Source organism: Haemaphysalis longicornis, unplaced genomic scaffold, assembly GCF_048455015.1.
Source record: "Haemaphysalis longicornis isolate Haplotype H1 unplaced genomic scaffold, Haemaphysalis longicornis Haplotype H1 scaffold_2, whole genome shotgun sequence".
NCBI classification, from domain to species: domain Eukaryota; kingdom Metazoa; phylum Arthropoda; class Arachnida; order Ixodida; family Ixodidae; genus Haemaphysalis; species Haemaphysalis longicornis.
The window spans coordinates 11,347,133-11,363,698 of NW_027526295.1; the positions used below are offsets into that span (position 1 = coordinate 11,347,133).

The 16,566-nt window shown below is 51.6% G+C and overlaps 1 protein-coding gene across 3 annotated transcripts in view; it reads left to right on the forward strand.

Moving 5' to 3' along the window:
• Hmt-1 (ABC transporter ATP-binding protein/permease Hmt-1) overlaps positions 1–16,566 on the forward strand; it is a 105,834-nt gene that overhangs the window by 45,746 nt on the left and 43,522 nt on the right. For all 3 annotated transcript variants that reach the window (XM_077697702.1, XM_077697701.1, XM_077697703.1), the window contains exons 10-14: positions 5,215–5,324; positions 5,412–5,477; positions 8,101–8,312; positions 14,052–14,115; positions 14,834–14,919. In XM_077697702.1, coding sequence (XP_077553828.1) covers positions 5,215–5,324; positions 5,412–5,477; positions 8,101–8,312; positions 14,052–14,115; positions 14,834–14,919 — 538 coding nt within the window. The remainder of the gene's footprint in view (positions 1–5,214; positions 5,325–5,411; positions 5,478–8,100; positions 8,313–14,051; positions 14,116–14,833; positions 14,920–16,566) is intronic.

Below are 16,566 nucleotides of genomic sequence, written 5' to 3' on the forward strand. Positions count from 1 at the left end.
CATTTATTCATAAACAGTATTGTATGACAGTATTTTTCGATATTGAAAAAGCGTATGATACTGCATGGCGCTATGGAATTCTTAGCGACCTTAAAGGGACACTGAAGTGATATGTAAACATTGCGGGATTACTAGCGCAAATTGTAGTCCGGAGTCCCCAGGCCATGTTTCGACCACTCTAGGCGCGTTTACGCGATTTTATTTAGTAGAAAAACTAATTCGAAAACGCTGTCCTCCTCTCTTTACGCTCGCCCATTTTCTGTGGCGTTTTCGTGTGACGTCAGGAGGGGATGAGCTGGCAATTGGCTGCGCCACGGCTGCGCTACTGCACGGCTCCCCGGCCGACAGAGTCAGTCGGCCCAGCGTTTCGTCCGCCGGCCGCCGGCGGGTCGTCGCAATCAAGGAGGTTAAAAAAAAATTGCTTGGTCGCAATTCGTTCGCTTAGTTTAAACGAAGCCAGGACACGTTTGTGAATGGAAGAATGTGCCTTTCTTTACTTGGTTTGTTTGTACACTGTATCTAGCTCCAAGTCAAGGTCGCTTCACACAAGCGCTGCACATGCGACGCTTCGCTGACTGGTACGCCAGTAGGAAAATATAAGGCCTCTTGAAGGCGGGAGAAGAGTCAGCGAAGTCAATATAGGTACTAAGCAAATAAAATCAACTGATATTTTTACCGTACAGCGTAAAACTAGGGCGCGGGAAGCACTTTTTTGCGCTGGGCGAACAAGCACAGCGGTCAGCAGCACGACTACGCATCTGCGAACGCTTTTCCGTCTACGAAATGCAATTGCTAGACGTGAGCTACTGTGGAAACTCGGGCGACGCTTACTGCACGATCGCAGTACAACAAATAGTCACCTAAGCGGCTTGAAATGCCAAAATTAAATAAAAGTGTAAACCGGTTGTACAATATATACCCTATATTAGCAAAGCATTTGCATCCCGCTTCGTGGCCTAGCGGTCTGGGGCGCTGGGATTTCACCGCAAATGTTTTGCGAGTCACGGGTTCGAATCCCCGCGGGTACGTGCTTTTTTTTTTTTTTGTAAGTTAACTTTTTTGTTTTCCGCCGATGTTTTCTATATTGAGTTCACCGTTTTTTGGGCCGCAACGTTCATGGCTACACGAACTAGTTCACAAAACGCGCGCAGGCTGGCACTGGCGCGCTAGCGAGTTCTCGTTGGCGTGCTGTTGCCATAAGCACCGACTGCTTGCAGGCAGTGGGCACAGGCCAGAATGAACAGACCCTTGGCCTGGTGCGAACACGCTTTTTACGATACAGGCATGAGGGAGGCAAGCTCCAAATATGGGGGAAAAGCGCATGACATTTGGGCGTCTGCGGGTACGCGGAGGGCGTTCATGCACTGCGTAGGTCTCGGCTAGTGAATGCTACGACTACAAGCCGTCCTGGGAGGCTTATCTTGTGCATTTTACAGCCAACAACATGGCAGAAGCGCGGTACGATGATTACTGAGATATTGGTTATGGTTATTGGTTATGTTTTACAGAACCGAAACCGAAACCGAAACTTGTGTGATTGCTAACCTTGGGCATCGTCCAATCACGGCGCCCCTCCTCTCAACGTCACAGCCTTAGTTGGTGCGGCCGCCGCAAACCGCGCATGGTAGTTTTTCTTCTTTCGCGCTTTGTAAAATAATTACCGATTTGTCAACCGGATAAACGATCAAAAGTGTGCTAATTTGAGCCAGTCTACGCAGTGCAAGCAAAAACGGGAGCTTGACAAATTCACTTCAGTGTCCCTTTAAGTCTTTTGGTTTGTCAGGCAACATGTTAAATACTCTTGCAAGCTACATGTCAGAAAGAACTTTTCGCATGAGAGTGGGCAATAGACATTCCCGAGTTCACGTCCAGGAAAACTGTGTGCCTCAAGGGGGCGTTTGAGCTGCATGCTGTGTATTATAAAAATGAACTCGCTGGGAAAAGGATTGCCACTAATCATTTCTTACTCGCTATACATAGACGACATTCAAATCTCCTTCAAATCATGTAATCTGTCCGTTTGCGAGAGGCAAGTCCAGCTTGGTGTCAACAAACTCACTGACTGGGCAGACAGGAATGGATTTAAGCTTAATCCAGACAAGTGTACCTGTGTTGTATTTTCAAGGAGGCGCGGAATCCATGCTGATCCTAATATTAAGCTTAAAGGTGTCTCAATCCCTCCCAAAAAGGAACACAAATTTTTAGGCGTGGTACTAGATGAAAAACTGACATTTATTCCCCATATAAAATACCTGAAACAGAAGAGCCTCAAAACCATGAATATTCTGAAGGTCCTTTCGCATTGCTCCTACGGAGCGGACAAAAAAATACTCCTCCACGTTTTTACCAGCCTTATTGGCTCACGGTTGGACTACGGGAGTGTCGTGTATGGGTCCGCCTGTAAAACTGCTCTGAAAATGTCTTGCATGTGGAGCGTTCCGGACGAGTCGCATTGAAAGCCTGTAGGCAGAGTGTGATAGGTGGAGCCTTGAACACCAGCGTTTGTATACTTCATTGCTGTATGCTATTAAGGCGACTTCTGTAAAAAACCACCCATGTAGTTTTATCATAAGCAACACCTCATCCGATCTGTTGTTCGCAGCACGGCCATCGATACCCGCTCCTTTCTCTATCCGAGTGAGAGCCCTCGCTGAGGAACTAGGGATTTCATTTGGGGAGAGCATGAAGTGTTCTATTGCTGACCTCATTTCGCCTTGGCAGAGGTCGGCAATTTCGTGTGATATTTCTTTTAAACATATCAACAAACGAAATGCGCCTAGAGAACTTATACTACAGCACTTTCTTCAGTTACAACACAAATACCCCCACACCACTTTCTACACCGATGCTTCGAAGTCTTCTTCAGCCGTCGCATGCGCTGCACACGGCCCAAACTTTACCAGTACGAAGACCTTACACAGAAATAGCAGCATTTTTACGGCCGAAGCATATGGTATCTTGTTAGCAGTACAACACATTACACAAATTAGAACAGAACACTCCATTATCTTTACAGACTCTAAGTGTGGTAACAGCCTTACATTGCTTCAGACCTACAAAAAACATTTCCCTCCAGCAACTAATCAATGCTTTAACCTTTGCTCATCACTCAAAACTAAAAATAATTGTTTGCTGGGTTCCAGGTCACAGTGGCATTCTGGGGAACGAAATTGCTGACCAGAGTGCCACTGTGGCTGCTCTCCGCAGTAGCATAGATGTACCATGTGTTCCCTACCTCGACCTGAAGCCACTGGTACGGACAGCCTTACGCAAATCTTGGCAGGAAACATGGGACACACAAACAGAGAACAAACTCTACACTATAAAGCCACACTTAGGTAGATACATAACAGACAAACAAGACAGACACACAGAAGTAGCCTTAGCCAGGCTACGGATAGGCCACACTTATGTAACACATTCACACTTGCTCACTGGGTCTCCGAGACCCGTGTGCAGCAGGTGTGGAGAGGGCCTATCCGTAGTTCACATACTAATCACATGCAAGGCACTCCACACCACACGACGCAAACACTTTCCAGAAATCTACAGACAACAAATCCCACTCCACCCATCGCACTTCTTAGGCGATGAACCAATGTTTACTGTCAAACGTGTTTTTAAGTATCTATCACAAGTTAAATTTCTGAATCTCATATCGTATCATGCACAATCACAACCTGGCCCCCTACACCAGCCATCTCCATTGTCTTTATTTGTTTTTACCTCTGTTGCTATTCAATTTTAGTATTCACTTTTTATCTGTTGTAGCTAACCATCTGTTTTTGGCGCTCTTTTCCCCAGCTGGCCTTGCGCCATTAAAATGCGACCATCCATCCATCGGTTTCCGTCTAATGCAGAATGTTCGGACGTCGTGCAAGCCCTGCTGAAGCCAGGCGGACAATTGGCGTCCTCTTGCAGGCCAGTGCTAGCAGCGCTGGTCGTGCATACTTGTCTTGGTTCTCTTGGTGTTCCGTTGAGTCCCTGATGAGGCCGTCTCTTTTTCGGTCAAGATGGACAAAAAAGAAGCCTGCACGGAACAGCCCCAGGAAGTAGCTTCGGTCTTTTCAGCTGGTCTAGGAGTACTTCGCCTCCTAGCTCACCAGAGTCCCGCTTTATCATGTTGCTGGCGAAGTGCTTGGATGCTAGCATCCGGTCGCCTCCAGTTGTTGTGGATCATCGGGTGCCTTGAAGATGCTGAGGGTCTCTCGGCACCCCTTACAGTTTATGGCGAAGCACCTGCATTTTATTTCTCTACACCTTGGAGAGGGTCATTGTCCTTGCATCCGGTCAACGGAATTCAGAAAGCACTGCGAAAAGAGAGATCACTTTTGCACCAAACAAACTGTTGCATTTGCTCCGATTCCAGGCTGGTTTGTGCTCCCACTTTTCAGCACTCCCGCGAGCGGCGGCACGCCCTCATCTTGCGTGCGATGCACTCGAAGCAGGTTGAGTGCGCCGGCCACTGTGTTGGTTATGCGACAGTGCACTGAAAAGGGCCAGCATTCACCGACATTGTGGGATGATGACGCGTCCGCGCGCACAGGCGCGCTACGTCCGAGATAAATGCACGTTCTGTGCCCGGGTCGCGCAGCAGCTCGAGCGCACAGCGATTCACACCTCCTGGCGAATGCTGCGAACAACAGTACTGCTTTGAATACAATCAACCAGGTGCTGCTCTCAAATTCTTCGCCGCCGCAGCTGCGAAGCTCCTTAGGTCGCCGTAGTTATCGTTGCGACATTATCTGGTCGCTCGATCGTGCCAGCTGCAATGGGCGTTTCCTCTCCTACACAGTGTTCTTGCTCCGTGCCGTGTAGCACTGCGTGCTGCAGTTTCCTCACGACACAGTGTGTGGGGATCACGTGTGGCCTCGTGCCCAGCTGGGCTCTGAAAATGTAGGCCGCTGAACACAACGCAGCATGAACCCATCCCGCAGCTGTACAGACAACATACTCCATCCACCGCACTTCTTGGCCATCGCTTCCACGATTTCCATTCAGTGCGTTCTCAAGTATTTATTGGGGGTTAAGTTCTTGCAGCTCATTTCATGCCACGCCTGATTCTGACTGAGCACGTTCCTTGACACTCCTGTTCCCTCTGCCTTGCGCCGTTGGAGTGAACAGTTTGGCTGCACTGGCGCTTGCTGCTGCAGGGCTCTGGGTAAGGCCCAGCGGCCGTGCCCAGGCTTGTTTCTCAGAGCCCGGCCCTCGCAGCGGCCACCGTGGGACTGACGGAGTGGCGGACCAAGTTCCGGCGCGAGATGAACCTGCTGGACAATGCAGCGCAGGCCCGGGGGGTGGACGCCCTGCTCAACTTCGAGACGGTGAGCACGGTAATCGGGCCCTGCAGGCTCCCTCTGAGAACCCTGGGCAGAAGCAGGCGCTAGCTGGGCCTCCTCTTGTGTGCGCAGGTCAAGTACTACAATGCCGAAGACTACGAAGTGGCCGGCTACAGGGAGTGCATCGAGAAGTACCAGGTGACCGACCACTGCACGCACTTGCATTTACCGCTGCATGTCGGGGCACTTGCGGTGGGGAAGACTTCGGCCCGGGGCTCTGCCAGGAGGCCTGAGAATTGTCTCCCACATGGTGAAAAACACGAGCGCTCGGGTATTTTGTGCCATTCTTCTTCACGAATCTGGACCAACTAGCCCAGCTGGCCACTCGTTCTCTTGCCATCGGGCCGCAGGGTTCAGTGAGGAGCACAGCACAGTGAGCCTCTCCGAGGTATCACCACTTAAAAGCAAGAGTTTGTCGCTACAGTTCTAGACGGGGATTGTGCCGTGTCGAGAGAGAAAAAAAAAAGCCCAAGAAAAGGTGCTCACAGCCTCGAGTAGTGTGTGCAGCTTCCCTTTGAAGATGCAACGCGAGAGAAAGTGACGTTTCGCCGAGTGGGAACGGGAGCCAGGGCTCACAGGAAGTGTGAACAGGGCTTCTGCTCGGGGGGGGGGCCCAAACGCGTCACATTCTCGTGTGGTGTTACATCTTCAATGATCACTCCCAACCGGGAGGTTCCTGTTTGAACCCATTCCCATTTCATCCCTCCCGCCTGTTTCCTCCCGTTTCAACCCGGCGCAAAACGACCTTCCCCTATCGCCCTTTCCCATTTCGCCTGTTCCTATTTGAACCCGTTCCCATTTGAACCTTCCTGTGTGTTCCGTGCCGCTTCAACCCGGTACAAAACGCCCTTCTCGATTTGTATTTTCACATTTAGCCCCTTCCCGGAATAACGTACCCAGTTTCGACTCGGGTGACTCGGACAGAGGCATGTGATGTTTGAAATTAAAGTTGCGTCCGACTGTACTTTAACCTCATGTTTTGAGTTACGTCCGACGTAACCGAAAGAAAAAAAATTACTTGCGTCTGCCATAACCTGAAAACTAAATTGAAGTTACGTCAACCTTTTTCACCGTAAAAAAAAACGTTACGGCTGGCGGAGACAAAGTATGCAGACGCCCTATAAACTTGCAACCCTTTTGCAATGGTCCGTTTTATGATACGCGGCGCCAATTAAAAAACAACGCGTTGGTTGCTGCGTTACGTCCGACCCAGTACAGTGAATGTGAATTACAGTTGGAACCACACCCTTCTGCGTTGGTCCACAGGACTGGAGCGTGTTGCTCACATGCGCACTCCGCGGCAGCGGTGGCGGTGCCAGTCACTGCGGTATGCACTTATATGCACAAGAAAGGACGAGAATTAACAAAATAGAACCTTTCCGCGGTCGCAGTGCCAGTTTGCAGCTTCCCTAGCTCTTGCCGAGAATGAAGTTGTGGGTTTTGACAAATGCAACTGTTGATTTATTAGGGATATCACAGGGATACTGTTTTATTTCTACGCATGAAAAAGATCTCGCAAAATATAATTAACAAATCTAGCTAAGTACAGAAAGAACGTATTCTATTAAAGTGGTAACTATTTTGGGCCAAGCCAGTGCATGGTACGATCCATTTTAATGTGTGGCTAACGGTCACTTTATATGCAAATGTCTGCAAAAAAATGGTCATTGAAGTCTAAAGCTGAAATTTTTGCTTGGCAGAAATGGTTCGCACACATTTTTCATCCAGGCACTAAGAACACGTACCCAATCTGTATTCTTTTGCGTGTACTTTTTACGGATAATACATATATAGCGGGCACGCAGTACGTGGAAAAGCAAAAGCAAACATTTAAGCAATTATCCATCTATAATATAGTTTTAGCATATCGTTACCGTTTACCGCGTTACCGGGAGCCGGAGTTTCCGTTTGGCGCTGAAAAACTGTAGGACACGTTTTAGCACACCATTTGCGGTTGGCGTATTCCGGCCGCCACGCATAATTTTGTTGCTCATATCTATTTGCTTTCGCTTAAAGTAGCTCGAATATTTCACTTTTTGGCTGAAGCGTTCACAATAACTGTAGTTATTTTGAGAATACTGTAGCCATCATCTGTAGAGCTCTAAAAAGAAAACGTGTCGGTGGCGCCATCTACCGAGTAGAGTTAGATTCAATGTGAAATAGAACTTGCCCCGCACTAAGTATTTAGGCACAAAATCAGTAAAATATGTTGTAGTAATTAATCAGTAATGTACACTAGCTTGCCCAGCACAATTTCGGAGGCCTAAAAGGGCACTGCGAGCTCAGAAAGTTATCCGAACTATTTTAGGCGGGCGTTTTGGGAGCGGGTTGAAACGAGAAGGGTGTTTTGGGAACGGGCGCACACGGGATGGGCCAAACGGGAAGGGCGTTTTGGGAATGGGTTCAAGCGGGACGGGTTCAAACGGGAATGGGTTGTTTTGGGCTACACCCCCCCAACCAGGCGGGCGTCTGTTGAAGCATTGATTTCAGCTTGCCTTTGACCATGCTCAAGTCTGTTGTGGAGGTTCCTGCCAGGGCTCAGAGAGGCTGTTTAGCGTACGCACCAGTCGCAGCTAGCCCGGGAAGAGAGAGAGCATTGTGACGTGGTCGTAGCCTGCGCTGGACAGTGCCTTGCCCCACTGCTCCTGTGTTAGAGGGTGGCAACTTGGTTGCACTTGGGGTGGGTACTGGGGTGGATAGAGTGCTTGGGAGACGGTTCCAGCACCGCCTGTGCAAGCCACTGTGCACTGCCCTGGTGCAGGTGGCCGAGTGGCGGGTGAACGCCTCGCTGAGCCTGCTCAATGGCTGCCAGACGCTGCTCATAGCGCTGGGGGTGGCCGCGGGGGCCCTGCTGTGCGCCCACATGGTGGCGGCCGGCCACCAGGGGGGCCTGACGGTGGGCGACTACGTGCTCTTCCTCACCTACGTCATGCAGCTGTACACCCCGCTCAACTTCCTCGGCACCTACTACAGGCACGTCCTCTGTAAATATGTATTGCATAGTGAAGAAAGCAAACCCAAATGGTTGTTAAGAATCCAGTGGCATGCCAAGCTGTGGTCGTCCCATAATAAGGCCACAACTCCCCGCGCCGACATGGATTTTCCCAGGCTCATCACCAGCCTATCTACGCCCACTGCAGGCCTCTCTCCCATGGATGTCCATTTATCCCGGTCCTGTGCTAACTGCGACCAATTGATCCCCACAAACTTTCTGATCTCATCTGCCCATCTAACTTTATGGCGCCCCCTGCCATGCTTGCCTTCTCTAAGGATCCACTCTGTTACCCTCAATGACCAACGGTTATCTTGCCTTCGCATTACACGCCCTGCCCACGTCCGTTTCTTTTTCTTAATTTCTACCAATATGTCCTTAACATGCGTTTGCTCCCTGACCCACTCCGCTCTCTTGTCCCGTAAAGGGGCCCTGAAAGGCGTTTTGAGCACACTAAATGAACTAGTGCAATCGTTAGATTGGGTCATCAAGGTCAGCTGCTGTACCAAGTATTACTCTTTTACGTGCAGCGGAAAGCCCACACTTTTGTTGCAAAGTTTGTCGCCCTTTTCTCACCCTTCCCTGCGTGTTTTTGGACACCGCCATCTTCACATGTCTACATCATCGATTCCCAGATGTTCGTCATGAGCTAGACATCCTGCTATTGGGCGGCTTTTTCACGCACTTCCGGCAAAGAGATGAGTCGTCTGCTCAGCGTCGGCTCGCCGGCTGATCTGCCAGCGGAGTGCCGGAGTGCTTTGACATTTTACGACAAACGAAACAAGTGTAAACAAACGCTTAACCGTGTGTATTGAATGCAACACGGCCATAACACGACATGGATATACTCTTACCTGAGTACGTTCCATAAAGAAAGCGTTGAAGCCCCGTGGCACTTCCTTCGTGCAGTCGCAGAGAACGCCCTGAGCCGAATGCCCGGGTTTGACGCATAGATTTTATTCAACTTCAAAACAATCCGGAGATGTGTTTCGAACGAACACAATGTCACAACATGCGTTGCAAGTCTGAACCGCGATTGACAGACGATCGGTTGCAACTTGCTTCCTCCTCCCGTCGCAAATTCGGCACTCACATCTCGCCCGGTTTGCGGGGACGAACAGCAAGTCACTTAACTCTGGCGCGCAAGCCAATAAGGCTTTTAGCCAGGCACACTGCACGTACCCCATGCGAAGTTGAGTCGTACGTCGCTTAAGAAAGATAATCCAGACCATGGGAAGCACTATCCACCTGCGGAAGTACAACGTCGCATTTCATCGTGAAACGAACGCGTCCACAACACAGGAGGTGATGCACACACACACACACAGCTTCGGTCGCTGTCTTGGCTTAGCTGCAAGCTTCGTTCAGTCAGTCCGCGATGTTACAATGATACAGAGCTGCGTGAGGGCGACGTGCTAACCACTTGACGTATTTAAAAACACAGGGGTAAAGAACTTGGTTCATCGGAAGCAAAAAATCTTTCCTCCATCTCGCGCTACTTGCCACCATGTTGCAGCCTCACGTACGCACGCTATTTTGCTGCTAATAGAGAGTACAGCGTTTGTTGGCTTGCTATACGCTAAACGCTAAATTTTTGCATCCTGCTACGTAAACACCGCGAGTGGAGTTTTATTAGAGCGTCTCATCAGTTTTGCGTAGCGACACGCTAATGCATACGGCGCCATCTGTCGAATGTTTTGCGACATGACTCGCCGGCTGATCTGCTAGCGGAGTGCCGGAGTGCTTGGATGTTTTGCGACACTCCAAACAAGTGCAAACAAACGCCTTCCCGTCAGTGTTGAATGCAACACATGGGTGCAGCTTGTCAGAACCCGGGTGCTCGCTGCTCGAGTGCAGCGCTGGTTTGCTCTGCGCCTTCCCGTTCATTGCCACTGAGAAAGCGATCCGATCTGGCGCATTTTGTGCACGGGTTATGTATCGGTTTAAAATGTCTTTTTCACATGCCGTTGGTAGGAATTACCACCGCCGCAAAATAGGACCCGGCACCGGCGGGGCCACATCTGAGACGGCTTTTTGGATAAACAGTGCGCGGTGCATCAAACGGAACGAGCGCACGATCCTCCCTGTGCGGCTGCGAGTTCGCCGCCGATAAAAAGTCTTGTGCCGCTGATAGCAACTGCAGCAACGTACACCGTGAAAGGGCAAGGCCAGGCCGCACACATGCGGCCAGGTCTTTCGTTCGCTTTTCCAGCCTTGAGCGGAGTGCGGGATCCATGCCCATGGTGTCAACAAAGACGAAAATGCCAAAAGAGCTTGCCCGTAGCAGACGGCAGTGTGAGGAGGGCAATAGCGGAAGTACGTCACCGCCGAGGAACGCAGCATCATGGGAGGGAAGGCTCACGTGCCGTCAACAGCGAAGAAAAAGTTGAAAGGAGGAGGAAATGCGGTGTGACAATAATGCGTGGTTTTTTATTTTTCTCAGCTAATACTCATCGCTTTAACAAAATTTTTGCGGGAGGAGATTGCTAATACATTGCTTTATTTGATTAGATGTACATCCATGCATCGGCAGAAGGTATTTCAGGACCCCTTTAATGTTACACCTATCATTTTCCGTTCCATTGCCCGCTGAGTCCTCCTCAATTTAGGTTGAACCCTCTTAGTGAGCCTCCAAGTTTCTGCCCCGTAGGTGAGTACCGAGGCTCAGTTTCCTCTTACTAAGAAACTCTATGCTGTCAGACCGTGTGCTGCTTCTGGCAACCTGCCTTTTGGTCGTCCTTATCCATGATTTAGTAATGCAATTGGCTGGCCTAGTTGGCACTCCTTTATGTACAGTTGAGCGCGAAAAAAGACAGGGACTAGAAGAGACACAACACAAGAGTGCTTGTGTGTTGTGTCTTTTTTATTCCCTGTCTTTTTTTGTGCTGAACTGTACGTAGTTGTCTATGATGTTGCACACTCGTGGCCGTACGAAATACGATGGCAGCAGCAGCCCATTTCTGAGCCGCCATCTGGGGCAGTTGGTGCTCACACAGATTGCCACGGCTGCACGAGCCTGCTTCACGAGGCTCCCTACAGCAGAGGCCAGGCATCCACAAGACGGTTCGAGATGAATAACCGGCTGAGAGAGCGCCAAGCAGCTGGGGAGTCCGTGGCCGGCGGACATTTGGCAGATCACTGCCGCAGGACCCTGCGCAGCCTCCCTGTGCAAACCGATAGCGAAATATTCCAAGCACACGAGGTTAGCAGGGAGTCTGGATGTGTCGGCCTGCTAACTTGCTTATCTCGAACCCCACACGGTAATCGTCGCTGTTCTTTTGTGTCGGGGCACATTTACGTCTTATTGTTTCGTAAAACCTCAGGGCCCAATAAACTGGCTAGTTCGGAGTCTAACCTTATTGGCAACCTAATAGGGCGCCTACATTTCCCCAGGCTGCGAGACGCGTTCCGGGAGCTCATAAGGCAGCGAATGAGACTCTCGGTCAGAATGCACTAAGACTGCGAACTAGCCTGCCCCGAGTTCACAGACTTACGCCGATGTGCTCGGCAGACCTCCATGCATTGGAAAACCAGCAAAGTGGTGGCAGCCGCCTGGCCATCAGCTTGGAACAGGTGTTCTTGGAACGCAGCTTGGAACAGCGGAGATCTGTGCCACTGGGGAGGCCAGGGGCAGCGAACCACGCTTTTCTACTTCGGCTACACGCTACGGACGTGTGCAGATGATTGCTTTGCTTTTTCTGGGTAGCGCTGCTTCTCGTCACCCTCACGTCCACCAAAGATGGACAGGAGTTATCTCTGCTGCCCAATATTTGGCCCCAGCAGGGAAGTGTGGCCAGCATGGGATGCCACCTGTTGATTGGAGTAACTGGGAGGTGGCGCCCCCACTCTGTATAAAGGCATTGGTGGGCATTAAACGGGGCTTTTTGCTGTTCGTGAACTGCACGTTGTTGGGTTTAATGCCCACATTCGGCCCGGCTAGCAGCGTCCACGTTGCCCGGACGCGCGTCTACAATATCGGGCGGCCGAGTGTGGTGTGAGTGATCTGCTACGCCACCTGTTCAGACTCGCTAACCTGCTTGCTGACTTGCTGAGAAGAGTGGAGAAGGGGAGAATGGCTGAGCAGCGGTTCGAGGGGTAGTCTCTGGGAAGTGGCGCCTCAGGCTGCTGCTGGTTTGCGGCGGGGCGCCGTCACGGGGGAACTTGGACCACCACTTTGTCCTCCGTGAAGAGGCCCGCAGTTGGCCACTGGTGCTGCACGGGAGCCTTACCAGCGCTGCGTCCCGACCGTAGTTTCTCGCTTCCTTCTGGTGACGCTATGCCTTTTTCCAAGCTGCTCCGTGCTTCCCAGAATCTGGCGGGTGGGACGGGTTTTCTAGTGCAAAAGAGGCGGCAGCTTGGAGAAGAATGTGGACGGGACAAATGCTAGCATTTGTACCGTCCATATTCTTCTCCAAGTTTGTTTTTGCACTGGAAAACGCGTCCCAGTTAGCACTGGCTGGTGGGGACTGGTGGGGACTGCCTCTTGGCTGACCCCACAACACATGGCCCATCGGCCAGATGGCGGTGAGAATTGTCGCTGGCATGACCCTATTTGTAATAACGTTCAAGCCAAAAATGGTTCTCCTCTTGTGCTGTGGTTTTATTTTTGCGCTATGCACAAGTGGTCACGGGTAGCCTCCTTTGTGCGGCTGCGATAGCTATAGGAGCAGATGGCCGGCACGTTCACACGGTGCCTGTGCAGCCCTGGCCTCGCCAGTTTGGGCCTGCTGGGGGTGCAGAGAGAGAGAGAGAGCAGGAGCAGCCGCCTCTGGCCGCCTCCTCATCCGAGGCACCCAGCCAAGGAGCCTGCCATGCACACTGGGGGGGCAAGGCTTCTGCAGGGCACCCCTGGACCGTTTGTTTGTGCTCTTTCCCAATGCTTTCGTGTGGAAAATGACTCCTGAAATGGCATGCATGGTGTAGGTCCCCTCCCGCCCAGCGCACTCCCACTAAGGGCTTTGCTCCTGGGGTGAGCTGGGCCACACTTCCCTCATCAAAAGATGCCAGCCACAGCGATTCTTATTATTATTCAGCAAAGCGTGTTGCTGGGCTTGTTGGTCCATCATACTTGTTCTTAAAACTGTGCATGCGGACGGGACAAGGAAGAGAAGAGGCAGGACGAGCACTTATAATTATTGGTCACACAGCAGGGATACCAGTGCGAGCAAAGCACCAGATTCCGTGGTTCCCGGAGCAGAGCCAAAGTAACCGCAGAGTGCAGGTGAGGCTTACCTTCCTCCGCACCAGGAAGGCGCTTACTGTTCGCAACATGCAGCAGGTGTGATGGGTGTGGCCGTGTTACCTGCAAGGGACCTGTCACTGGTTTTTGTGCCATGGAATGTTGCGAGGAAGCTCTAGCTGTGTAGATGGCATGCCGAGGCTAGCGAGCCCACACTTTCCCACGCGCTGCCATCACGGAGGAGAGAGAGGAAGAGCACTGTGCCCCTTTCTTTGGAGGATTTTCGCTCCTTGGCAGCCGCCCGGTGGCCATTCTGGGCGTCTTGCAACTTGATCTTGGAACGGTGGACCCAGTGCTTGGTTTGCCATCGAGCGACTGGGGGGTGGCGGGAGCTGGCTGAGTGTGCGGCTAGACGGAGTTCTTGCTCCCATGGCTTCCTCGGTTTTCTGGTTGCCAGAATGAGATGCCTGTTGTTCAAGCAGATGTGCCAGCATTGCTGGTGAAGTGCTGGCAGCTGTGTGCTTTGTTCCCCTCGCTGCAGGATGATCCAGCGTTCCTTCATTGACATGGAGAACATGTTTGAGCTGCTGGACACCAAGCCCGAGGTGAGTGGCTCCCCACAGGCTGCTGCTGCCGCCGCCACTGGACCCTGGCTGGGGAGAGCCCAGTGTGCCCACAAGGCCACCACGCGGTGGGGCAGAGTGGTCGGGCGTGGGTGCAGGGGTTGGCCATGCGAAGGGTGCATTTGGCAGTATGGAATTAAGCGCAGAGCGTGTAGTGCCAGGCAAGGGCACAGAGCTTCAAAACCATACAGGGTGCGAAATCGCAGCCTTTCGACTCCAAGTTGAAGTGAGCTTTGTGCGAAAGAGGGGCAGCCTCAGAGGTGGCCCATACTTGTGGGGCTGATGTACTTGGGCAGTTTTGCCAATGCTGTAAGCCTGTATCACTGCAGGGGTTTACCTGCAATTTTCATTTTGGGGGGCATCGAGAGAACACGGTTGTGTGTGCACCTTGACTGGCTGGCTTTACTCACGAGGAACGGTGGATGGGGCGGCCCCTTTCTCTTGCTCCCTCTGTGGGCCGTCAGCTGGGAAAGGCAACCGCTTACTCCTCGTCTTCATCGCCCATGAGCTCGGTGCCAGCGTCATGGTCGCCTTGTGCAAAAGTTTCAGCGCCCTCCATTGCATACCAGAACAGTGCAGTGTTCCGTAGCTAACACTGTGAGGTGTGCGGTGTGACTGCCTGCATGTGTCCACCGGGTGGAAGGGCAGGCTGCACGTGTGGGTGTCAGCAGTGTCAGCCACGGTGTCCTCTCCCCCCCAGGTGATCGACGCCGTCAACGCCCCGAGCCTGAAGCTGGCCAAGGGGGAGATCCGCTTCGACAACGTCTGCTTCTCCTACCTGCCCGAGTGAGTACTGGGGGGCACGGGACCAGCACTGCTCCTTTTCGCACCAGCGTACGTGTCCGTTCTAAATGGCCTCCGAGGGCAGTCGTCTTTACAGTGGCAAGGCATGATGAGAAAGGGGAACTTGCGCTGCAATGAGCACCTGCTGTGGGTGTGAGTGCTCATGTGAGTGAACACCTGAGACACTTTGCTCCCAGCCAGCATTGCCATCTTGTCAGCTGCGATGCGTTGCTTTGCCATGTGCCCAGCAGTGGCTTCAGTGTGACTGCACTGCATCATCGCTGCTCGTTCCTGCTGGTGTGTGATGAAGGAGAGTGGCTGCCTGTCTGTCTGGCTGCGTTCTTCCACTTCCCGACTCCGTCTCAGGTGTACTGGATGGCCAAGTTTAAAGGAGCAGCACACTCAGTAAATGCACCGCTCTGTTCCAGTCACAGTGATAACTGATTCTGTTGCGAACCTCGCACACATCTGGATCTGGATATCAGCGAAAGCTGACGAGGCAGCGGTGTCTCTACCAGGGCCAGCTGACCAAAGGCAAGGTCCAGAAACAGCTTCCTCTGATCGCATCGGCTGAATGCCAACGGAACCAACTGATGACATTGTTTCGGTCTGTTCCTCTGCTGTGTCGTTGCTGATGTCATCTAGTGGAAAGCTGCGAAGTTTCCTACCGTAATGGACCTCGAGGTCCTCCGGCTGCCAAGCCGTCGAGAGAGAGCGGAGAGCGCACTTTAGGTGATAATGAGGGCTTTAATCGAACTGGTTCGCTTGGAGCGTGAGCGCGTGCCACCGCTCGGTCCGTGCTGGTGAAGATGATGATGATCAGCGTTTTCTGCTATGTACGAAGAGGAAGAAGTTCCTACACCTACTATTTCCGGCATTTCTTCGACTGAAAGAGCATCTCTCGTAGCTGGAGTGGGGCTAGCTCTTTCAAATTGAAACAAATGGACGACCATGAAAGCTTATGTTTGAAACTAAACGTGTTTGGAAATTCTATCATTTTAGTAGCGGCCTACCGCTCTCCGACTTCAGATGACGATTTTTGTCCAAAATCTGTGATTTCTGTGTAGAATATTCTGGAAGCCGCCTAATACTAACAGGAGATTTTAATTTACCTAATATTAATTGCTCCAAACTAAGCTCTTCATCCTCAAGTGATCAGGTTGTTTTTGATTTAATGCTGGCATGCAATCTTGAACAAGCTGTGAATGTACCGACAAGGGTGCAGGATCACACATCGTCGATATTAGACCTCGTGTTTCATAGCAAATGCCTTTCTGACGTACATGTATCGGTTGATGATGGCCTATCTGATAACATGTGACAAGTGTGTGGCGCCCCCCATCCCTGATATTCGTTGGCCGCTAAGTTCAGTGGCCCCACCAGGCTCGGTGGGCAACCTTGTGTGTGGCCGGGCAATAAACACCTCCGAGCACAGCTGCTCGGGGGTCACAGGGCTCGCAAGCTTGGACGTTCCCTGTCTTCCCTATAGGCGGCGTAAAAATCGACGCCCCACGTGACCAACCTTGACCAACCTAAAGCGCTGTTTTCGACCATCAAGCCCACCAGACGGCGCAGGCAAAATGTTACTTTTGGTATAGAATACAAAACATTCATTCCGTGACTCAAAGAGCCCACACAGTTCGCTTACAA